General features: G+C 31.8%; 1 protein-coding gene and 1 long non-coding RNA gene across 3 annotated transcripts; one reads left to right on the top strand and one right to left on the bottom strand.

Annotated features, from left to right (window-relative positions):
- Nucleotides 1-8,220: 8,220 nt before the first annotated feature.
- On the top strand, nucleotides 8,221-15,242 carry TUDOR1 (TUDOR-SN protein 1). 2 transcript variants are annotated; one of them, XM_016334168.3, is made up of 17 exons: nucleotides 8,221-8,622; nucleotides 8,965-9,135; nucleotides 9,270-9,344; nucleotides 9,444-9,557; nucleotides 9,646-9,750; nucleotides 10,523-10,729; nucleotides 10,808-11,023; nucleotides 11,101-11,208; nucleotides 11,909-12,079; nucleotides 12,159-12,356; nucleotides 12,433-12,780; nucleotides 12,883-13,113; nucleotides 13,220-13,408; nucleotides 13,495-13,572; nucleotides 13,690-13,884; nucleotides 14,277-14,654; nucleotides 14,777-15,242. In XM_016334168.3, the coding sequence occupies exons 2-17, from the start codon at nucleotides 8,986-8,988 to the stop codon at nucleotides 14,963-14,965; spliced, it is 2,952 nt and encodes a 983-aa protein (XP_016189654.1). In that variant the 5' UTR covers nucleotides 8,221-8,622; nucleotides 8,965-8,985; the 3' UTR covers nucleotides 14,966-15,242. The 2 variants fall into 2 exon arrangements, with proteins under 2 accessions (XP_016189654.1, XP_016189653.1); XM_016334167.3 differs by having other exon boundaries at nucleotides 8,319-8,622; nucleotides 8,962-9,135.
- A 4,220-nt stretch (nucleotides 15,243-19,462) lies between these two features.
- LOC148572295 (uncharacterized) lies at nucleotides 19,463-23,924 on the bottom strand. Its single transcript, XR_015907667.1, has 2 exons — nucleotides 23,486-23,924; nucleotides 19,463-20,512 (listed from the first exon to the last, which is right to left on the bottom strand). It is a non-coding gene; the product is annotated as an uncharacterized LOC148572295 (long non-coding RNA).
- Between the last annotated feature and the right edge of the window lie 1,152 nt (nucleotides 23,925-25,076).

The following is a 25,076-nucleotide window of genomic DNA, read 5'->3' as shown; positions in this document are numbered from 1 at the left end:
TTTTAGTTGATTAGACTAAAAAAATCGAAAAACACTATAAATAAAAAGTCAAATTAACTTTAATATTAAATTCATTAATACGATTTTAATTTTATATAATAGTTAGATAATAAATTAGTAAAAACAAATGGAAGGATGGCTTTAATTAGTATTTAATAAAATATTCATTTAGAATAATTAAAAAAAATAAAAGTATGATATTGTTAAAAATAATACATTTTTATGTTTAAAATGCATTTAAATAAAATATTTGTAAAATATAAAATTTAGAATAACATAGCTTCATGAATATTAATCATTAATCAATTATGAACTAACATAAAATTATAATACAATTTATTGACGAAAAATAATCAACAATTAATACTAATAAATATAAAAATCATCCAAATACTTTGATTAAAAGTATGAGTAGTTAATTATCATTTATTATTAATAATATTTTGTTCCTAACTAAAACTAAAAATATAATTATTCAGATTTAGATTTTAGAAGAATAAATGTATAAGTAACAAATAATCTATTTTATCATGCATATTATAAATTAATGAATTAAACTAACTGATATAATGAATTATAATTAATTAATTGGTATAAATTATAATAAATTATATGATATTTAAAAAAAATAAAATGAATAAGAAGAAAATAAAAAGAAATAGAAGAGATAAAAGACTACAATAAAATAAATTAAGTGTGAGAGTTTTATTTTTTTAAAATTTTATATCACATCCGTTTCAATAATAATAAATAAAAATACATCAACTTAATATATAAGAGAAAATGATGAGATAAAATCATAACACAGTTCTAAAACAAAAGTTTAAATTATACCATAATATCATTGCACAACACAAATTATAAATAATTTCACACTATAATATACCACACAAACAGGTAAATGACTTAAGTTTAATTACGAATTTTTTTTTATTTATGCATACATAATAACACCATGGTCTATAAATGCTTCATGAATAACATATCATATATTACCTTGAATGATGAGCACGGGAGTTGAAGAGTGTGTGGTGGTTTGTGTCCACGATAGTTGACTTCTTGCGACGACGCTTCATAGGAAGAAAAAGAATTGCTGTAAAAGTTACTTAATGAAAGAGTAATTGGTAAATGAATGATATTTTCTTCTAGCATATATGGTCTTTTATAGTAGTAAAATAAAAATTGAAGGAATAAAATTTTATATTTTTATATTCGAAATAGAATTTGATATTTATCGTAATAAAATTAAATAACTAATCAGTTATAATTCATGTATTTAAATAATAAAATAAATTAAATAAAAATATTTTTAAGAATTAATCAAATCAGTTAGTTGATACAAATAATTAGTATAATTGATTTTATTTGATTTATTGAATTCAAAAAAAAAAAATAGGAAATAATTGATTAAATTAATTAGTTGATATAATTAATTTATTATAATTGATTGGATTTAATAAATTAAAAAATAAATAGAAAAATATATGAGACAATGATTTTTTTAACTGAATTAATCTGTATTTATTATATTTAATCATTATAAGTAACAAATCGTCTATGCTATTATGTACCTTATAAATTAATGGATTAAAATAATTGATATAATAAATTACAATCCTTTGATTGATATGAATTATAATAAATCGTGTGATATTTAAATATCTAATCAAATCAATTAGTTGATATAATTAATTTACTGGAATAAATTGTATTCAATGAATTATAAAAAAAAAATTTAAAAAATACGCTCAAAAGTAGTAACGGATTTAGAAATTTTAAATAGTGGAAGTAAACATATAGCATATAAAAATAATAAAAAATATTTATAAATATATCAAAATATATAAAAAAATAATATAAAAATATTAAATATTAAATAATTTGTTGTAATCATTATCAATATTAATATATTGAAAAATAATAATATGGTTATTAATTTATCTTTCTGTAAATAATAATAATAATAATAATAATAATAATAATAATAATAATAATAATAATAAATAAATAAATTAATTAATTAATCAAAATATAAATAGGTTATCTTCTAATAATAATAAAAGTGAAATATATTTTTTATGAATTATATACAATAAATGATATTTTAAATAAATAATTTTTTTCTGTTATATTTTTTTCAATAAAGGATATCACGGGTAATTATCATCATTATTATTATTATTATTATTATTATTATTATTATTATTATTATTATTATTATTATTATTATTATTATTATTATTATTATTATGATTAAAAGTATTTTTAATTGATAATTGATAAGTAGTTTAATAATGCATTAAATATTGATTTGATATAATTATAATAAAGATATGTTTCTAAATTAGTATAATTATGTATTATTCATTAAATATTAATTATAATATAATTATAATAAAAATATTTTTTTATAAAATAATTTAGAATAGAGAATAGGAAAGTTCATTTTGGAGGGAAAACAGAGTCACGAGAGATCGACACATCACCTTCATTTGTTAGAAAAAAATCCAGTTTTTATATATTAAGTAGATAAATTTATTTTTTTATCCTATTTTCACATTAAAAACTTTTTTGCTCTGTCTTTTTTTAACTATCATCATGTTATTATAATTATTAAATAATATTAAAAAAATCTTTAAAAATAGAAATAGCGATGACATTTCGAATAATTAATTCAATAGAATTAAACTTAAACGAATAAGATGATTCAATTAATTATATAGATAATAGTATATTTATAAATATTAATAACAAAAATAGTCTTATTAATGTAAATAACCAATACAATAATTATATGAAAAATATATAATTACATAATTACATAATTTTTAAGATCCTATATGATTGAATTTAATGGACAAATTCAAAAATATCTATACGATAATGTCCAAATATTTCAATATAATGTAAATCATATTATAATCTCATATATCATATTATAACTTTAAGTCAACTCCTTAAACATGTGAAGTACACATGATAAAAGAGAATATTACAAAATAAAATTATAGTAAGATTATTTAAAAATACCGTAAAAAGGACACATCTCTTTTGTTAATCAAAAGCTCGAAAGGAAAAAATATGCACCTAATAATGAGCAACTAAAATAGACAAAAATTTTTAAAAAATATATAAAAAAATGAAATGTATAAGTAATGATAAAAGAAATAAAAATGAAATAAATTAAAAAAATTATACCCTAAAGTCCTAAACACAAGAGATGAGAGAGAGAAAAAGAGAAAAGAGAACGAATGAGTAAAAAACACATTATGATTTCGTATAAATAGATGTCATTTAAAAAAAATAATTAAATTAATTCATGTATTTCGTTATCATATTTATTATTTACTAAAATAATTTGATATTTATTCCAATCAAATCAAATCAAATCATTAATATAATTAACTAAATTAATTAATTGATATAATTAATTATAATTAATCAATTTATATAAATTACAATAAATTGTGAGATTTAAATGTTTAATCAAATTAATTAATTGATATAATTAATTAGTTATAATTAATTTGCTTTACAGAATTGAAAGAAATAAATCGAAAAACACTCTCAAAAGCATGCCACGTCAGCTCCATCATTAAATGCAGAAATCCAATTTTTATATAATAAAATATAAGTCATATTAGGTTAAGAAATTGATCTGTTACCTTATAGCTCGATTTTTATTGTGCATTGTGAGTTATAACTCGATTTTATTTGCTTTTATTCTAAGTTTGTAACGGACGATCTTAATAATCATTATTTTGATTTAACGACAAACGATCATAGCATCAACTCTATTCATCAACTCTATCCCTATAAAGGCACCAATTTCTATATCTTAGAAGGGACTACATGATAAGTTTTATTTCATGTTTAACATTTTATAATCATAGAATTCTTATACCTTTTAAATATTTACTGACTTGAGCGTCAGAATGTCTTTTGCAGGTACCTACCTACTGGGTTCTTTGACATCCGAGTTATTCTCACTCCATTAAAGAAAAGGCCTAATACAACGCAAGAGACGAGTTATACATCGGAAGTTCATCCACACAAGAACAATTGGCACGTTTGTAGAGACGAGTAAAAATAATTCCTACTCTCCTCGGGTCAGGTTGATAAAACTTGATTTACATTCAAAATTTTGAACCAATTTTAACAATCTTGATCAAGATTTTATTTAATACCTTTTTATCAAATTTTAACCTATTGTAACTTTTTATAAAGTATGTACTTTATACATTTGATTTGCTTCACTTTTACGTATTATAATATTTCACATGTCATAATCGATCAACAAATCAATTCGAGAACAAACTCGACTTTTAATAACCAATCCGAAAACAAATTCGACTTTCAATCAATCTAAGAAAAAAACTCGGTTTTAAATCAATTCGAGTACAAACTCGCCTATCAATTTTGCTAACTTTTTAAAATTTTCTACTTACACAAGTAAAATTATATTCAACATACTTTTGCATTTATATTTTGTGTAATTAATATTTACTAATTTATTAGTTATATTTAAACCTCAATATATGTTCTATACTTTGAATAATTCTTACAAATAGTATCTCTCTCTGGCTCTCTATTTTTATCTACACTTTTACAAGACAATACTCATCGTTTTTTATTTCTATTACTAAAGATCATTGGTTCTTGTGTTTTTATTTTGAAAAAAAAAAGAGAAAAAGACATCCTATATTAGGATACAAAGCCGTCCATTTACAATAATGACATGTAACAATCATGTTAATTAAATTTTTATTTAATCCTGTATTATATTCTTATTGCTTAATAATTTCATTTATACAATTAAATGACGGTAATGATGAGTTCAAATTTTAAAATTAGATTTCATACAAAAATCAATTGTATATCAATTATATATAACTATTATACTATTCACTTTATACTATTAAATTTTATATTACTATTTGTTTAATACAAATTGGAGAAAGTTAAGCAAAAAAATAGATACAAAAATACAAATTTGTTACTTTTGCACGAGCAATAATATATTTTATAGCTAAACAAAATTTATTATATTATTAAATGACTAATTATTTTATTGCTTTATTAACAAATTGATGCAGATTTTATGAAACAAAGTTATAATATTAACAAATAAAATTAAGTAATTCACATTTGTTATGTATGACGATAGTTATATGTCATTTTTTTTCTACAATTATCAACTTTAAAGTATATTTTTTTACTTTGAACTTCTTTACTTTTATAATATATATTATTCAATATATGTCGCGATTTTATACATATTTATTTTCTCAATTTATCTTATTCATGTTATATGACCTTCATTATAAATTATAAATATTCAGTAATTAATTGCTTTGAGCGAGAAATTCATCAATGAGAATTCATCAATAAATTGCTGTGGATCGAAAAAATTCCAAAGACAATTGATCATTATATTCTCATATCATACAATCAATTCTGTCAAGGAATACAATCAAATGCTATATCCATGCTAGAAAAATTGTTCTCAAGTGAAAAAGTATCCTCACATAAGTGTCTTCATCGAATAACTTTTATCACTAAATTATATCATTATTCACTTTAAAGTATATTTTTCTACAATTGCTTCTTTTTAACAATAATCAACTTTAATGTATGTTTTCTACTTTAAATTCTTTTAATTTCACATGATATATTATTTCATATATACTGCAAATTTTTTACAGATTTATTATATCAATTTTTAATATCATATTTAATTCAATAATGTGATATATAACTTGATTAATATCAAGACAAATTACTACTTTTATCCTTTTCACATTATTTTTTATTGAGAATTTATAGAATTTTATTTCAATATTCAAAGCTTATATAATTTTTAATATTTTCCAGAATCAAATGCATATATACCCTACATATACATAGTCCTATATCTCTATCTTTTTCTATATTATTGTCACATAAACTTATTATCCAAACTCTCTTGAAGTCAGTGAACAATGCTCTTTTCCAAAAATTTAACAAAAGCATATCCTCAAACTATTATCAACAAGATCTCATCTATTTAGGTGATATCAAACTAAAACGACAATTTATTATATATTCTCAAAAATTATAATTTCATGCTCTATTTTACAAAATTTTTACAATTATGAAATTATCACTCATTCTCTTTTAACTTTAACTTTATACAAAACTATAAAATTCTTTCATTTGATTCATAATGTCACCAAAAAATTACACACAATAGAACATTATGATGATTTTAAATTTTTTGTTCCACAAATTTGTTTGCTTTATTTTTGTTCTTTGTGCAGAAGAACAATACTACCATTGCTGTTATATTACTTTATTATTTTCCAACTGAGTTTTGATAGATCAAATCATCATCATTATTAAGCGCCCTCAATTGAGTCTTATTTGACCCAATCCTTAATATTTTGCATTACTATTTAATTTTATATTTATCAAAATAAATTCAAACAATATAAAGATCAGGATTTAAAATCATCCTCTACTAACATTATAACCATTTAAAGCCAAAATTACTATTTGTTATTCTAAATTTAATTAGGTACCAAACATGAGGAGAGGATAAACTCCAAGAAAATTGACATTCATAACCAAGAGATCAATCTTGACATTATTTTTATTTCTATTTTAGAATATCTATTCCTTTACTTCTTTTGTAGTATTTGGTTTGCTATTTACGTTAAGAGTGATGATTAGATGACTAACATTTTTTCTTGAATTTGAAAAGACAAACAACTACAAATTCATTCAAACAATGAAAAAGACTAAGCTCGATTAAAAAAGACTAATCTTGAGCTATATATGCTCTATCCATAATTCTTTTTATGCATTTTTTATCCTCCATGAGACATGATTAACTATTTCTTTCTTCTTACTACATCAATTCCTAAAATCTACTATTTGTGGCAAAGCTCCTATTTGAGAGGAATAGGAGCGAAGTCAATAAATATAATAGTTTGTAACCACTATATTTCAATGTATTTTTATTTAATTAATATTATTCTATTTTTCTTTCATAGCATTTAAAATTACATACTAAGATAACAAAGTATTGGATTCAAGTCATTTATCTACAATAATGTTTGCATTTATTAAATATTGAATCTTATTATGACAACTTCATGAATTTACATGTAGAGTTTTTAGCACTAAAGTCATGAATTTAAATTCAAATTCGCCAATACAAAATGGTTCTAGCCCTAAAGTAATCTTTTAGAATTTCTTAATTCAAAATATCACTACTTGTCATATAAGTAATCGGTTCATTTATTTTATTCTACAATTTATGTATATTTATTGTTATAATCATATAATTTATTTCACAACATCTTTTGGTTAAGCCAATATTCATAAACTAAAGATGAGAGAAATAATTATGGGTCTCTTGCTATAGATTGACGAAGTATTTATCTCACAGTTAACTCGAGCAGATAAAACTGATTGCAGAATTATTTATTTTTTGAATAAGTGCCGACATAATAATCCGACCAAACTTGGGATTTACTATATATTCGTCACCTTATAACTCGATTTTTATTGTGCATTATGTGTCATAACTCGACTTTATTTGCCTTCATTCTAAGTTTGTAACAGACGATTTTAATAATCATTATTCTGACTTAATGACAAATGGTCATCGATTCTATTCATCAACTCTATGCCCATAAAGGCTCTAATTTCTATATAACTAAGATGACACATGATAAATTTTATTTCATATTTAACATTTTATAATTATAGAATTCTTATACCTCTTAAACATTTACTAACTCAAACATTATAGTGTCTTTTGCAAATATCCATCTACTATATTTTTTGATGTCCAAATTATTCTTACTCCATTAAAAAAAAACGTATTACAACAATGTAAGAGACAAGGTATATTTCGAAAATTCATCCACACAAGAATGAAATATTATTTTCTACCTATTTGTCTCGTATATAAAATTTTTATTATCTAATTAAATGTGAGTGAAATTTATTTCATAAGTGTATGTTATATTATAATTTATCAGAAAAATGTACGTAGATTATGTATACAAATAGGTAAAGACACAAATAAGACAAAGAGTTCATGTCAGAGAAAACAATGGTGTTTTTAATATTATTAAGGTAACGAGCGAAAAACACTATCACACCAGAAAAGGCGTTGCCCAAAGATAGGTAGTTATTATATGTCTGAAAATGAGAGAGGAAAAAAAAGATAAGCTTAATCATCGGACTTATTTATTTTTCGTTCTCAAATATTAATATCAATGACTAAACTATGTTAAAAATATCTTTTGCTATATACTGTATATGTCACGCGGAGGACGAGGATGCTTATTTTGGTCGAATATTGATCAGATATTCAGAATTGAAAGCGAAATTAGCAGTGGCAATTATCGTAATTATAGTAGAAACAGAGGGCTAAAGTTTAACAAGGCTTACTTCAGAGATTTCGGCATTCATTCATTCATTTCACATTAACCAGCTCTCTTCTTCCTCCTTTCTAATATTTAACAATTGCATCACTCTCTCTCTCTCTCTCTCTCTCTCTCTCTCTCTGAATCGTGATCCGCCGCCGAATTCTCTGTTCTCATCGAATCCATCGCTGTTCCTCAGAAGGTTCTTCTGCTTCCTATCCTTTCACGCTCTACGTTCATTTATTCATTGTTGTTGTAGATCTTCATTCAGCTTTCTCCCCTGCATGCGCTTCCATTTGATTTCGTCGTTCCCTTCCATTTTCGGATCTCAATTTTGATTATCTATTCCATCATTACGAAGCCTTTCTCATCCGATCGCCTAATGCACCAGCTCCATCTAGATTGTTTTTCAGAAGCTTAGATTGTTGTGTTTGTGCATGCTTGTTTCTTTTGGCTATTGTTGTCGTGGATCTGAGTAATTTACATGTCAATGCATGGATGAAAATTTTGTAACTTAGATATTTCGTTTTTTTTCTAATAGCAGATCGTAGGTTAGCTGTTGAAGATGGCATCAACAGCGACTGGGTGGTACAGAGGAAGGGTCAAAGCTGTTCCTTCTGGGGATTGTTTGGTCATTGTGGCCCTCACTAGCTCAAGGCCTGGTGCTCTTCCTGAAAAGACCATCACTTTATCATCTTTAATTGCTCCTAGGCTGGTAATTTTCTCCATATATGCTAATATCCCTTTTCTCATTCTGGAAAAGGAAATAAAAAAAAAAAACATATCTTGTATCAAGGTTGTAATAGCTGAGATGTTTGGTATATTTTTTTGTTTAAAATATTTCTATAGGCAAGAAGGGGTGGTGTGGATGAACCATATGCTTGGGAAAGTAGAGAATTTCTAAGGAAGCTCTGCGTTGGGAAGGTGAGTAAAAATAAAGTTTGCAGTTTTATCACCTGCCCTGCCGTTATTTAATTCTCATGCAACATTCTAAATCTCTGACTTGGTATATTGGTGGAACAGGAGGTGACCTTCAAGATTGATTACAATGTGCCCTCCATAAATCGTGAGTTTGCAAGTGTTTTTCTTGGGGACAAGAATGTTGCAATGCTGGTTGTTGCTGCAGGATGGGCAAAGGTGTAGTACAGTGTGTTTCTGGTAGTTGTTCCCTGCTTGAATTGTTTCTCCATCACTAAATTGTATATTGTGGTTTTTGTTTGTGCAGATTAGAGAGCAGGGGCAACAGAAAGGAGAAGCAAGCCCTTACCTTGCAGAATTGTTAAGATTGGAAGAACAAGCTAAACAGGAAGGTGTTGGTCGTTGGAACAAGGTTAGGGTTTCCGTTTTTAAATGTTGGACCCTTGACAGTTGATAGTTACTTACTGCGAAAGACAATTTTAATAATATTATAATTGGTGAACAAGTTTTTTTTTTAATTGCTAATTTGATGCAAGCCCCCTGCTTTGTTGGATGCTTGGTTTACTTGAATCCAACCTAAATTCTGTTAGGCCTCATTTGCTGATGAAAAGAATTACATGTTGTCGTTATCTAATCATTGTATCTTGTCATTACCAAAGCCTAATATGCTGTCACTATCTCGGAGTTGATTTAATTAAATGTTGCATGTAAATATTTAATATTTATGTGCAGACTGGAAATGAGTATTTTCTTGTTGCCTTCCACAATAAGGATTAATTATGCAATGACATTTAACTTTGTCATTGGATTTATTTGATAATTATTTTAATACACTTTAACATAAAATATCTAGACAGGACTCCTCCATGTTGGTGACTTAGTTGGCTTGAGCTGGGACATGCGAGGAGAGTAGTGGTGTTCAATCCCACCAATGCTCTCCATTTCGGTTTTACATTCTCCATCTTGCAAACCCCCTTTGTATTTCCCATTAAGGGGCCACCTAGGAGCCTCACGATGGGCACCTTTGCTACGAAGTGGGACCTTGGTCTTTGTTTTTTTTTGGGGGGGGGGGGGGTATGTCTAGCATGTAATGGAAACGGACAAAAGAATGGAGAAGTGTGATTTGTAGCTAATCTTATACAGAAACTTGTCATGCCTCATTATGATTTTGTGGCTGATTGCAGAGTCCAGGTGCTGCTGAGGCCTCCATCAGAAATCTACCACCTTCAGCCATTGGTGATCCAAGCAACTTGGATGCTATGGGTTTGTTGGCTGCAAACAAAGGCAAGCCAATGGAAGGAATTGTTGAACAGGTTCGCGATGGCAGTACCCTGCGAGTCTATCTGCTCCCTGAATTTCAGTTTGTCCAAGTTTTCGTTGCTGGAATTCAGGTATGTCCCATTAATGCTGTTGGTGTTGCCATGCTGCTATCTGTTAATCATGATAATAACTATTTTTCCTTAATTTAGTCCCCACAAATGGGAAGGAAAGCTGCATCAGAGCCTGTTGTTGAGTCAGAGGTGACAGCAGATAGAACCGATAGTGGAGATGTTCCTGCTGAGTCTCGAGCCCCACTTACATCTGCCCAAAGGCTTGCAGTTTCAGCTGCTGTTGCTGAAAGTGTTGCTGATCCTTTTGCTCATGAGGCTAAATTTTTCACCGAGATGAGAGTGTTGAACCGAGATGTATGAAAGATGCTTCTTTAATTTATCTTTGCTTGTTGCATTTTTGCTTGTTTTCTAAATTTCAGGTTGGTATGTAGGTGCGGGTTGTCCTTGAAGGTGTTGATAAGTTCAGCAATTTGATTGGGTCAGTGTATTATCCTGATGGTGAATCAGCAAAAGACCTGGCGTTGGAACTTGTTGAAAATGTATGTTCTTCCCTTGTACTATGATATTACTGGGAAATAACCTTTTAGCTGAATTTCTGTTGGACTTGAAAGATTTATTCCACTGATTTTCTATTGGATCATAACTATGTTGAGTTATTTGAGTTAGCAGTAAGCTTGTGGCCTCTGAAATTGACTTAGACCTGATGTTTATGAATATATATGAAACACGTAAAACACGCATTGAAGCTATGAAAGATTTTTATCTACCTACCTACCAACTAGAAGGATTTCAAAAGGAAATTTTGTACTGGCTATCCTTTCTGGCTTTATGGCTAATCGCATCAAGTGGCTTACCAAAGATTGCACAAATAATTAAACATTTCTTGTTTATTGTCTCTTAATATTTACTGCTTTATTCCTTTCATCATTTCTTAAAACATTTTGACACATTAAATCGTTTATGTTTTGTCAGCTGTCTAGCTATTTATTTATTTATTTTTGTATATTAATAGTTTTTCAGGAAGTTATTCTCTTACCCACCATTGCTTCCTGACACTTTAATTAAAATAGTTGCCATGATTTCCATTCCTGTAGCTTTGGTAATTGAGTTGCGTCAGAGAGACATGCAATGCAGTTTTATAAAGGGAAATTTTTGGAGTTTCTCCATGTCTTTTCATCTGATAAGATTCATTTAAACAATAGTAAAAACCCCTCTCGTTTCGATTTCCTCTATCTATAGGGTTTCGCCAAATATGTTGAATGGAGTGCAAATATGATGGAGGATGAGGCAAAGAGGAAGCTGAAGGCTGCAGAGCTTCAGGCTAAGAAAAGCAGATTGAGGATGTGGACAAACTATGTACCACCAGCAACTAATTCCAAGGCAATTCATGACCAGAATTTTACAGGAAAGGTAAACTGTCTTCCAGTTTTATTCCTACCAGTCAATCTTCAATTAGATTTGCATAATAATTTGGCTGGACTCTTTCTAGGTGGTTGAGGTTGTAAGTGGGGACTGCATCATTGTTGCAGATGATTCCATTCCTTATGGCAGTCCACTAGCAGAGAGACGAATTAACCTGTCAAGTATTCGATGTCCCAAAATGGGCAATCCTCGTAGAGATGAAAAACCAGCTCCCTATGCTCGTGAAGCAAAGGAGTTCTTGAGAACACGCCTCATTGGCCGTCAAGTATGAAAATTATAAGATTGATTATTTTGATGATCAATTGTGAAAACAGTCATTAGTTGCTTATACCTGTTTTCAGGTTAATGTACAAATGGAGTATTCTAGAAAGGTTAGTCCAGCAGATGGGTCTGCAGCTCCACCTGGAGCTGCTGATGCTAGATCAATGGATTTTGGATCAGTTTTCCTAGTATCAAATGTTAAGAGTGAGGGTGATGGTGTTCCTGCTGGTAGCCAGCAACCCGGGGTCAATGTCGCTGAGTTGGTAGTTGCTCGAGGATTTGGAACTGTCATTAGACATCGGGACTTTGATGAGAGATCAAACTACTATGATGCTCTTCTTGCTGCAGAATCACGTGCCATATCTGGCAAAAAAGGGATCCATTCTGCCAAGGACTCTCCGGTCATGCATATAACTGATCTGACCATTGTGAGAAGCTACATTAAATTTTGCTTCTTTGCTTTTACGCTGTTAATATTTTTTATAAAATGTTGTAAAAACCATTTTTTTTCCCGTTTTGATTCATTCTAGGCATCAGCCAAGAAAGCCAAAGATTTCTTGCCTTTCCTGCACCGGAGTAGAAGAATCCCAGCTGTTGTGGAATATGTCCTCAGCGGCCATCGTTTTAAATTGTTAATTCCAAAAGAAACTTGCAGCATTGCTTTTGCATTCTCTGGTGTTAGATGTCCTGGTCGTGATGAGCCATATTCTGAGGAAGCAATTGCACTGATGAGGCGGAAGATTATGCAGAGAGATGTTGAGGTAATTCAGGGTTTATCCCTTCCTGTGTGAACTAAGATTCCTGGTTGTAGTTTTTAATTGTAAAATTGTTATTTATTTATTTTATTTTATTATTTACTCTTTTCAGATTGAAGTGGAAACTGTTGATAGAACTGGAACGTTCTTGGGATCCTTATGGGAGTCAAGGACAAATGTAGCAGTTACACTCCTTGAAGCTGGTCTTGCAAAACTTCAAACATCCTTTGGCAGTGACAGAATTCCTGATTTACACCTTCTGGAGCAAGCTGAACAATCTGCAAAGAGGCAAAAGCTGAAAGTAAGGAAGAGGTCCCTCCCTAATGATGCTTGACATTGCCACTTCTGTTTTTCCGGTTTGCTATTCTGAAGTGATTTGTATTGCAGATATGGGAGAATTATGTCGAAGGGGAGGAAGTCTCTAATGGTGCAACTGTTGAAAACAAACAGCAAGAAGTTCTTAAGGTGCTTTGGATACTCCTGCATAAATGACCATTTTTGCTGTGAAAACTGAAAAATTCGGAATGATCTCTCGATATTTTAAAAGTCTGAATGATTTGTCCCATTGTTACACATTTGTAGGTTGTGGTTACAGAAGTTTTGGGTGGTGGTAAATTCTATGTTCAGCCCGCTGGAGATCAGAAGATAGCATCCATTCAGCAACAGCTTTCTTTTTTGAACCTTCAAGAAGCTCCTCTGCTTGGTGCTTTCAGTCCTAAGAAGGGTGACATAGTCCTTTGTCATTTTCTGGCAGATAAATCATGGTACCGAGCAATGGTAAGTTCTTAGTTTAGCTTCTGTAATAGTGAGAAGAGGTAGCCATTCCATGGCCAATCAAGTGTGGTCTTTAGAAATGGCTAATGAGAAATATTTACTTGATCAAAAGTGGATTCTGTTTTGTTTCTTCAAACCTTTTGTATCTTTCTCCCCCTTGCATTTCATGATTTGTTATCTAGATTTGTACTATTAGGATGTAGGGGAAAACAAAATTTGCCAAACTATGAGGCCTGACATCCTTCAGTCAGATATTTTACTACGTGGCTGACATATTGCGTGCATGTGATCTCTTACTATTTATGAATAGAGGTAATGAGATGTGATGACCTATGTTCTTAGTCTAATTCAATTTTATGTTTTGATTTATGATTCGGTATATGGAATCATGTAAGATCGTCAATGGGCCTCGAGGAGCCGTTCAATCTCCCCAGGATAAATTTGAAGTATTCTACATTGATTATGGAAATCAAGAAGAAGTAACTTACAGTCAGTTACGACCACTTGATCAATCTGTCTCTGCCGCTCCTGGTATTGCTCAACTGTGCAGCCTTGCATACATGAAGGTTCCAAACTTGGAAGAGGACTTTGGCCAAGAAGCAGCTGAATATTTGAGCGAACTCACTTTAGGCAGTGGCAAAGAATTCAGGGCCAAGGTTGAGGACAGAGATGCTTCAGGAGGGAAAACGAAAGGGCAGGGAACTGGGACGGTTCTTGCTGTAACTCTTGTTGCTGTGGATACCGAGATCAGCGTTAATGCTGCCATGCTACAGGTTTTCATTGCAAATCACTGTTTTTCTTGATATGCCCTTTAGAGGCATAGATTTTAATTACCTGCATACAGTTTGCACAGGAAACTCACTTCCTCTGAATGTTTTCTTTGTGAAATTTCCAGGAAGGACTTGGTAGGCTTGAAAAAAGAAACAGACGGGACAGAAGAGAGAAACAGCAAGCTCTTGATAATTTAGAGAAATTCCAGGCAGAGGCAAAGACAAGCCGGCGTGGAATCTGGCAGTATGGAGATATTCAGTCGGACGATGAGGACACTGCCCCCCCTGCAAGAAAGGCTAGTGGCCGGAAGTGAGTGTCATTTCTTTGGGGGAAGGTAACTTATAATGTAGACATCTTCACAGGGAATATGAGTCGTTATAGTCATCCACATTTTACATCGAGTTAAGAGAGGAAAAGAAAATGCCGTGCGTAATGCTTTGTGAGTTTTGTTTTTCTTGTTATGAATTTTGTTGTTAGATTAAGGGGGACAATTGTTTTCAAAGATCAGACAATAAAAGGGCATGCGGCAGAATTTAATTATTATTAATTAATATATCATGGGACGGCATAGACATTGTTTTATGGTGATAGTTAAGAACTTCGTTTTCTTTTTCTTGGTTGTCTTTTTATTGAGTTAAATTCACTCAATTCATGTGCTTCAATGGAAGTGTGGATGAAGTCAATAAAGAAAGAGGGGGCAATAGTAATACATAATCACTTCTGCTTTCTAAAAGACATACTTCCCTGCTGGTTCTATCTGACATGCACACACTTGTAAGTAGTCTCTATAATTTCCTTGAATATAAACCAGCACTTTTGACATTTAAAAAAAGGGTGTCTTCTGTTAAACGTAGTTTTTACTTGGTAGAATTTAACAATAAAAAGGTCGGTTTTATTTTGTTCCATTTCTATTTTTAAACAAATTAGACAAGTTTTATAAACACTAAAGAATTCTGTAAAAAATTCTCATTCCGATAGAACTGTAGCCTCCTGTAAGAAAGAAAACACTGGTGACCTTCCAAAAATCATGATTGACAAACTCTGCTAAAAAACTATTATTTTAAAATTTAGAATCTTGGTAACATATATTAAAAGGGTACATTTTAAAGATGCTATAAATTTTTGTTACCAAAAATGATTAAAATGATAAATTTTTTATATTTCAATGTATTAAATACATCAAAAAATTTAAAGATTTTTATTATTCTTAAAATATATTTTTAGGACACAAACTAATTAAATTCTAGTCACCAAAAAAAAAAAACTAATTAAATTCTAAAATTTTTAATAAAAATGAAATATGTGGATCAAAACAATAAAAACAATAATTAGTGTTATAATTAAAAATAATTTACACTATTACATAATCAAAATCAGACTGAAATGATAACCGTATATATATATTTTTAAATGTAAAATTTTAATCTTCATAATGAATTTAGCTAATATATACTATTAGTAGAAATTTTTAAATTTTTTCTCTAATATTTTTAATATTCAGTAACCTTAAAGATGTACAATTGTACATTATCTAATAATAATAATAATAATAATAATAATAATAATAATAATAATAGAATGGTATATTATATCACATAAATGGAAGAATTTTGATGTGATCTAAATCATCATGCACAAGAGTATCTCCAAATCAAAATTATGGGCCTATTTCATTATCTCTCTCTTTTTAAATCTCTAAGTTCAACTAAACTTAAAATTTGAAGAGAGAGAGAGAGTTAAGAGATTACGATGCTTTGTAGTAATCTCCCTTCCCATTAAATGTGTGCATGTACTCACCAAAACTTAAAAGCTAACAAAGGAATCAATTGTATATGTCCATAATCCATCTACCAATGTCGTATTCATGTCAAAGTTGGTTGACTTAGATTTTTTGTGACCCAAAATTTGTATATAAACCTCATATTTTCAATCACTAAAGAATATTAAGCCCAAATGAAGGAAGCTAAATGTAGCTATACCTATATATAATGAGAGCATGGGACGAGTTTGGTGTACAACTTTTTTTTCTTTCTTCTAAAACATCGTTCAACATACATAATTCATTGCAACTAAGACTTTAGTTGAGTGACTAAATATGTTCTCTTTTAATATGTTACACTTAAGTTTGAATCTGACGATATAAATAATAAATAAAACCCTTAAATGTGTGTGTAAGTGTGTAATGTAATATTTAGAATTGGAGACTCTTCAATCCATCCGGCCAAATATATATATATATACAATTTTGACTATTATATTTGTTATTTTTACAATTTTTTTGGTAATCCACCAGAACCTAGGCCTGGAACAAGCAAAAAAAAAAAGGACTAAAGACTGGAATCAGTGATCCCAGCTAAATCTCTGGCAATCAAATTATCTATGAATATAAATCCAAATTGGTGCCTTAAGTTTTCTTTAGCGAGCCAATCAGCACAAATGTATTTTTCTCTTTGAGCTTATGCTGAACCTTTAGCTCCCACAGCATGCTCTTAAAAGCTCCGGTATTTGTGATAATTGGGTTGAAACACTATGAATCTAGATCCTTTATGATTTTCTCATAAGCTTCTATCGAATCAACCTCCATAATAAAACTCCTCATTCCTAAATTCCAAGCCATTTGGAGCCCATACAACACTCCTCAAAGCTCTGCTTGTATCACCTAGCAATCTCCTACTTTAGTAATAAAGCCTCCAATCCACTGTCCCTCATGAGTTCTCAGAATTTCACCCAAACCCACCATTTTCTATGCTTCCTTAACTGGTCCATCTGTGTTTAGCTTCACACAACCAACTAGGGGGTCCCCACTTAATCGCACTCTTACTTGCTGGTCTCTCAATCTAATTTCTACCTTGTCTTTCCCAAGCTTCCTTGAATCTATCTATGTTCAGTCTAATGATGGTATAGTTATTCCTTGATCTTCTAAGGGAGGAGAAAACAATTCTTCATTCCTCCGGTTTCATATATTCCATCATGTTACAAAGAACTCATCTATCCACTCATAACTTGTGTTCATTCGTAACTTATTCTCAATATTCATCTTTATCTAGCAGTCAAGATTTGTCCCGAAAAAAAGGCATAAGCCACTGGTGAGACAATCTGGGTCTAGATCTGTGCCGATTTTGGACAATCTCTCATGGCGTGCAATACCGTTTCAATCTGGTTAGGATAATGATGACAGTTTGGGTTAGCAACCATCATTCTTGCTTTCCTACCAGCAGTAAGGAATTTGCCATGGTATAAACCTCCAAACAAAGATTTTGATCCTCTCAGGCCCTTTTCATTTCCAAATCTTCATCCAAACTTGACTTACCTCCCTTTGTTGCTGCACGCTCAGGATCTTTTAAGCAGAGGCAACTGTGAACTCTCCTGTATTAGTATGCTTCTAACTAATAGTGTCTTTCAGTTATCCTTTAGGAATGTATTTGATTTTATTAACTGTGCCATCTGGTAGCACCTTCCTTAATTTTTCCATGTTTCATTCTCCATGTTCGCTAACATAGTCCGCCACCACTTCCCCTCTTTGGACTTGTTGGAGGTTGGCGATAGTTGCTTCATGAAGTTTTTCTTTCCCTTCGACCCAGTTGTCAAACCAAAATGATGTCTTCCTCCCATTTCCTATCGAGATCCTGCAATTCTCCATTAGCCTTGGCCAGATTTTCACTATCTCTTTCCAGAAAGGTGAATCAGCAGCCCTGCATCTGATCCCTTTAGTTTCTTCCCTTCCCTATATGTATTTATGCATGAAGACTTTTGCCCATAGCTCATTTGGCTCTTGAATTAATTTCCAAACTACCTTCATAAGAAAAGCATCATTGATTGTGGTAGCCGATCTCTGACCCACTCTCCCTATTTTTGGGCAACAATAGAATATCCCAGCTCACATGATGAATTCTCCTCTTATGTTGGTTATCACCCCAAATGAAGGCCCTTTGTATTTTTTCCAGCTATTCACAAACTCCCTTTGATATTCTTGTGTGTTTGATAGAAGAGCAATTTGCATAGGTTAGGAAGTTAAATTATCAAAATGGATTTGGCGTGTAAGTATAGTCCTAACCAAACAAACTGACCATCAATCAAATAATAAATTCAATACAAAATAAACCGGGATCAAGAGTACTTCAACCTCGGGTTGTTCTCCCTAGGATGCAATTGAAAGTGTTATGCTTTCGGTTGTGAGGAAAAAGGGGGTTTTCAAGGAAGAAATGAAATATTAAAAGAACTAAGCAATGCTCAAAATTGTAATTAATGCAAGTAAAGAGAAGGTAAGATCAACACTCGTGAAAATGCTATAAGTGCAATAAAAAGTCTTGACTTGGGAATGAGTATCCAAGGAATCCTATCATCGTCATAACCACAACTATGGTAATTATGATGAGTCAATCTCGCCTAGTCAACCCCAACCATCGAGGAATAAGTCAAGCAAGTATAATTGACCTTAATCCATAAGTCGTAACCAACTTATTAAACTAGTTGATAAAAGGCTAGCGTCAATGGAAACAAGAGTCAACTAACTACCCAAGAATTACCACTAAATATCGGACATTATGACTCTAGTATCTTAGGAACTCAAACCACAAGTCAAGGTGGGAAAATCTACTCAAAATCTAGAGTTGACATTTTCACAAACACCTTGTGTGCATAAAAGTAAAACATGAAAAATTGTAAAGGAAAATGAAAACTATAACTAAGCTATCAACAATATCAACAATAAACATCCAAACAAGCATAAAGGAAGCAAGAAACATTAAATTCATCAATCAAAACTTCAAGAACTCAAAATTGCAATTATAAACAAAGTGCTTGAACCAAAGAAAATGAAAATAAAGACAATGTAATTAAAGAGGAATTAAAGAGTACTTACAATTAAAGATGATCAAAATCCAAAATTAAGCTTGCTATAAAATGCTACATGAAGATGGAAATTAAAACCCTAAGAGAGCAATGCTATACTACTCCTACTCCTACTCCTAATTACTCTCTAAAATTATCTAAGTGAGCTCAAAACCTAATGAAAGCTTCCTCTTGAAATGTGTTGATTCTACCCTTATATAGCACTTCACTTCAGCAATTCAGCCTTCCAAAATGGGCCAAGAGCCCCAAAATTCACGCAGCACATGTTTCATTAATGCAATCACGTGCAGGGACGTGCGGACGCATAGACGTATGCGTCCGCACACTCGGCTGAAAATTGACCTGTGCGTACGCACATGTGCTTGTGCGCACGCACATCTTGCTGTGTGCGCTTTTCCTTGTTTTTCTTCATGTTTTCTCCCTTGTACATGCTTTCTTCCACTTTTGGCCATCCATTCTTGTCTCTAAGGCCTGAAATCACTCACAAACCATATCACGGCATCAAATGGAATAAGAGTGGAATTAAATTGCTCATTTCAAGCACAAAATTGCATGTTTTCACATTTAGGATCAAATTAGGGATAAAACACAAAAGTATGCTATTTTGGTGCTTAAGTGTGAGTTTATATGCTAGAATCTATTCAGATCAAGCCAAAATACATCGGAAAATATGTACTCATTAGTGTTGCATTTCATAGTTGGCCAACGTAATCTATCCTGTCAATGACAAGCAGTTAACTTTCCATCCCTTCAATTTATTATGAACCTTTTCAACTACGTTCTTGAATCGCTTTTTCCCGACTTTGTGGTTCGTAATCATAGCACCCAAATACTTCCCAAGATAAGGCTTCTCTTGGAATTGACATTCCTTGAGAATATGCCTCTTCTGATCCTCTTTCACATTATTGGAGAAGATGATAGATGTCTTCTTATTGCTGATTTTTAAACCCAATGAAGAGCAAAAACTGTTGAGATTCTTCTGCACTTCTCAAATTTTCTCTACACGCTTCTGCAAAACCAACAGGTTATCAACAAAAAGGATATGTGAGATATGAGGTCTCTCTCTCTCTCCCTATTCTTATCAGCTTCCACTTATTGTTAGCTACATGTTCCTCTACTAGCTGAGATTTTGTCCATAAGTATAACAAATAAATATGGTGAGATGGGATCGCCTTGTCTCACTCCTCTAGTTAGTTGAAAGCTCTCCGTCCTTCCTCCATTCCACAATATATTGTAGGACACTGATCGGACATAATGCATAATGATACTTGGGAGCTTTTCCCCTACACCAAAGTCAATTAGGCACTTTTTGAGAAAATTCCAATTAAGCCTATTATAAGCTTTCTCGAAATCAAACTTAATTGCCATGAAGCCTTTCTTCCCCTCAATCTTATTCATAGTGTGTGTAGCTCCTTTAATAAATAAAAATGTAAATTAGGATCTATTAATACACTTTGATAGTGGTACGATGCCTCTTCTTCAATGCAAGTGAGGACTGTATTTTTTCTTTTATCATAGTAAAATGCCTTTTTTAATGGATGTTATGGTGCAGGAGAAAATGCATTAGTAGAAGTTTTTAAAACTTTTATTGATATACATATAAAAAAAAGAATTATAATGTTAAGTTACGAATTGTGCATTCATAGGTTTTGAAAAATTAAAAGGTGAAATAACATGAATGTATGACTCTATTGTGATTTAAGAGTCCAACTGATAGCTCTCCACCTAATCCAATAGTTAATGGGTTAGCAAACCAGAAAATTAACCCAGATACAGTCTAGGAAGCAAAACTAGAAGAGAGAATGGGTTGTCACGACCTTCTATCTCAGTAGGGTCCAAAGCCAAAAGAGTGAGGAAGGTGCCATCATGGTTGAAGGATTATGTGCGTGCATAGCAAGGGATTACCTCTCAAGGATGACATGGCAAGTTAGTTAGAAAATAGGGATATATTGTATGGGAAAATCACGTCATAGGCAGTGTGGAATTTGAGTAAACCTTTGTGGAGTTCCTCTTGACTCGAATAGGAAATTACTTTATTCATTCAATAATATTCTCATACATTCTTCTTCATTCTTACGTACTCTATCTTTATTCTTATGTACTTTCTAACCCATTCCCATTCTGCAGTTGTTAGAGTTGTGTAGGTTAACCATCTTCTTGTCATTTGGTGCTTCATTTTAAGGGAAAATGATTCCTTCCGATGAACTCCGCCAACAATCAGAATTAGCGGCACTGCAGAGGAGTCATGTCGAGATCGCCAGCCAAGTATCCTTCACCAATGAACATATGAACAGATTAGAAGGTTCACTGCATGAGATTTGTAAATTATTGAAGGAGGTACTCAAGAACAAAAAGGTGGCTAGTGAATCCGATAATGAGGAGCTTACTCACTCTTCTCACAATTACAAGGCCGCACACTTTCAACATCCACAATTCCATATGGATCGCAAAGTTAAGGTCGACCTCCCTACCTTTAATGGCAAAGCGGTGGAAGAAAGGATGCTTAAGGTATGTGAACATTTCGAATGGTATTCCGTTCCTTATGAGATGCAAGTCCGCATGATTTCCTTCCATTTGACTAGCCCTGCCTACTCATGGTATCCCTGGGGTGTTAATAACAACATCGCCTATACATGGGAGTCGTTTCTGGATGCCTTACTCATTTGTTTTGGACAAAATCAGTTCTACAACCACCCTAAGGTAGCGCTCAATGAATTGAAGCAAGGTGGTACGATGGCCGAGTACCAAGGGTTGTGTGAAGAACTTACCAACCAAATCACAGTGTCGAGTAAAGAGTGGGTGATATTCTTCTTCATCGCTGGGCTACAAGATCATTTGAAATGTAAGCTCCTCCTAGCCAAACCCACTACCTTCGTGCATGTAGTTTCACTAGCGAAATTGCATGAACAGAAGCAAGCCACCATAAAGCCCCACCACACTAAGAATCTTAGACGAAACCTGAACCCATCCTCTATTCCCACAAACCAATCACACACACTCAATCGTACTCTATCAACTAAATCACTAGTTGCCACTATACTTATCAACACATCCCAACTAACTTCTAACACACAAAAGAATAATTCACCTAACCCACCTTTTAAGTTATTATTAGTAGTTAAAATCAAATTGAAGAGGGAGAAAGGATTATGCTATTATTGTGAGGATTATGCTATTATTATGCTACAACCACTTCCAATTTCAAAATAGCCATTGTTGGAGATTTCATTGAATTTTATTGTCCAACTACCTAAGTTTACTGGCTACACTACCATATTGGTAGTAGTGGATAGGTTTAATAAGGTTGACCATTTTTCGGCTCTCGAACCGGGTTCATAGCCAAGGATGCTACCAAGGCATTCATTAATTCAGTGGTGAAACTACATGGTTTTCCTAGGACGATGGTTTTAGATAGGAATCCAATCTTCTTAAGCAAATTTTGGAAGAATCTATTCGAGATCAACAACACATATCTCTATTACAGCACCGCGCACCATCCACAGAGCGACGCTCAGACGGATGTGGTGAATCGATAATTAGAACAGTACCTACGAGTTTTCACCTACTCTTATCCTACCCAATGGACTGCCTATCTCTCATGGGCGAAGTTTTCCTAGTTGCTACAATTAGTCCTATCATTCATCTATCAACATGTCTCTCTATAAGGCTCTATATGGCTTTCCTATGCGAATTCTTCTAGGTTATTCTCCAGGGCACATCCGTTGAGGCAGTGGATGAATTCCTCAGGGTTCGTGAAGCACCTAACAAGGAGTTACGCTATACCTTACAGGCCGCACGAGAGAAGATGAAGCTGCAGGCAGGCAAGCATCGATGGGAGAAAAATTTTAAAGTGGGTGATTGGATACTTTCAGGGGTGAGGCCTTATAGGTAGCGCACATTAACTCAGAGCAATTTTAACAAGCTTTACAAACGATTTTATGGGCCATTTCAGATCATATACAAGGTAGGCAAGGTCACTTACTACTTGCGTCTACTGCAAACTTGTGCCTTGCACCTAGTCTTTCCTGTCTTTGTGCTGAAATTCTTCCACGTTGAAGCCCTAGAAGAATTTCCAACATCTCCTAATCTCCCCCATCGTCGCATCCATGCCCCCATTGCGGTTCTAGGTCGCCAAATCATCAATACAGCTGAAGGCACTCCTACTCGGGTTCTTGTTGATTGCGAGTGTTAATCGTGATGAGACCATTTGGGAGAACTTTGAAGAGCTGCAGAGGTTATTTTTTTTAGGTTAACCTTAAGGACATGGTCATTGTGGAGGAGAGAATAGTTGATAGCTCTCCATCCAATCCAATAGTTAATGGGCTAGCAAACTAGAAAATTAACCCAGCTACAGTCCAGGAAGCAGAACCAGAAAAAGAGAGTGGGCTGTCACAACCTTCTATCTCATTAGGGCCCAAAGCCACAAGAGTGAGAAAGGTGCCATCGTGGTTGAAGGATTATGTGCATGCGTAGCAGGGGATTACCTCTCAAGGATGACATGGCAAGTTTGTTAGAAAAGAGAGATATATTGTATGGAGAAATCACATCATAGGCATTGTGAAATTTGAGTAAACCTTTGTGGAGTTCTCCTTGACTCGAATATGGAATTGCTTTGTTTATTCAATATTCTCATTCATTCGTACATACTCTATCTTTATTCTTACGTACTCTTTTACCCATTCCCATTTTGCAGTTGTTATAGCTATGCAAGTTAACCATCCTCTTTACCACTGACTTTGTCAATGAACAAGGCATTGCAATTGATATAAGAAAACTGATTTGGCAGGGACGACACATGTTTTGCCATAGGTATAGGTGATTGAAAATGGCTATTTTAAGAGATTTTAAATTTTAATTTGTTAACCTATAGTCATGAACTTCTAATAATTAATATTTTTCAAAGAACGACTGTTTGATTAAAATTAGTTTTGAATAATTCTTATTTTTCTTCAGATATAAATTTTGAATTTTTACTACTTTTCAGAAAAATTCTTAGGATCAATATTTTCAGCGAAAATAAGAGTTACTGATATTGGTTTAAATATAAAGAAAAAATATTAGTCACCTAATGTTTTTTGTTTTGTAAAGCTATTAATTACCTCAGTTATTATTTATACCGTTATTATTTATACCCTACCAAATAAAATTTTGTTTGCATGAAATATTTAGAGAAAGATTTATATTAATTTTATTATTTTTTATACATCTAATTTTATTATTTTCCCTCTATAATACAAAATAGTTATTAATGCAAATTTTTATTTATTAAATAATCTTATTAGATATAAATTAAAATAATAAATATTAAGAACCTTAGCAGATGTCTTGATGGTCTACAAGACATGAGATATATCTAGGCCACGCATTCATTACTCCACCACATTTGTAGGAGTTACTGAAATGCTTCACCCGAGTTACTCAATAATGTATTTATAAGAGTAAGATTTATCTTCATAAGATGTGACAAAAAAATTTTAAACCTATAGCCAAGATGATGTTTCATATTAAATATTCTCATAGTGATGTGCCTGTAATTTGTCAAATGATGATTTAATGAGCCTATTTGGATTGCA

This window comes from Arachis ipaensis, chromosome B3 (assembly GCF_059453495.1).
Source record: "Arachis ipaensis isolate K30076 ecotype BB chromosome B3, ASM5945349v1, whole genome shotgun sequence".
Lineage (NCBI taxonomy): Eukaryota > Viridiplantae > Streptophyta > Magnoliopsida > Fabales > Fabaceae > Arachis > Arachis ipaensis.
The sequence above is the reverse complement of the archived record's forward strand: the minus strand, read 5'-3'. Positions and strand labels throughout refer to the sequence as shown.

Bases quoted from the DNA above. Each gene is read 5' to 3' on its own strand.
- TUDOR1 (XM_016334168.3), top strand. From the start codon at position 8,986: ATGGCATCAACAGCGACTGGGTGGTACAGAGGAAGGGTCAAAGCTGTT. The intron at 13,573-13,689 runs GTGCTTTGGATA...ACACATTTGTAG, and splicing joins AACAGCAAGAAGTTCTTAAG to GTTGTGGTTACAGAAGTTTT. The intron at 14,655-14,776 runs GTTTTCATTGCA...TGAAATTTCCAG, and splicing joins TTAATGCTGCCATGCTACAG to GAAGGACTTGGTAGGCTTGA.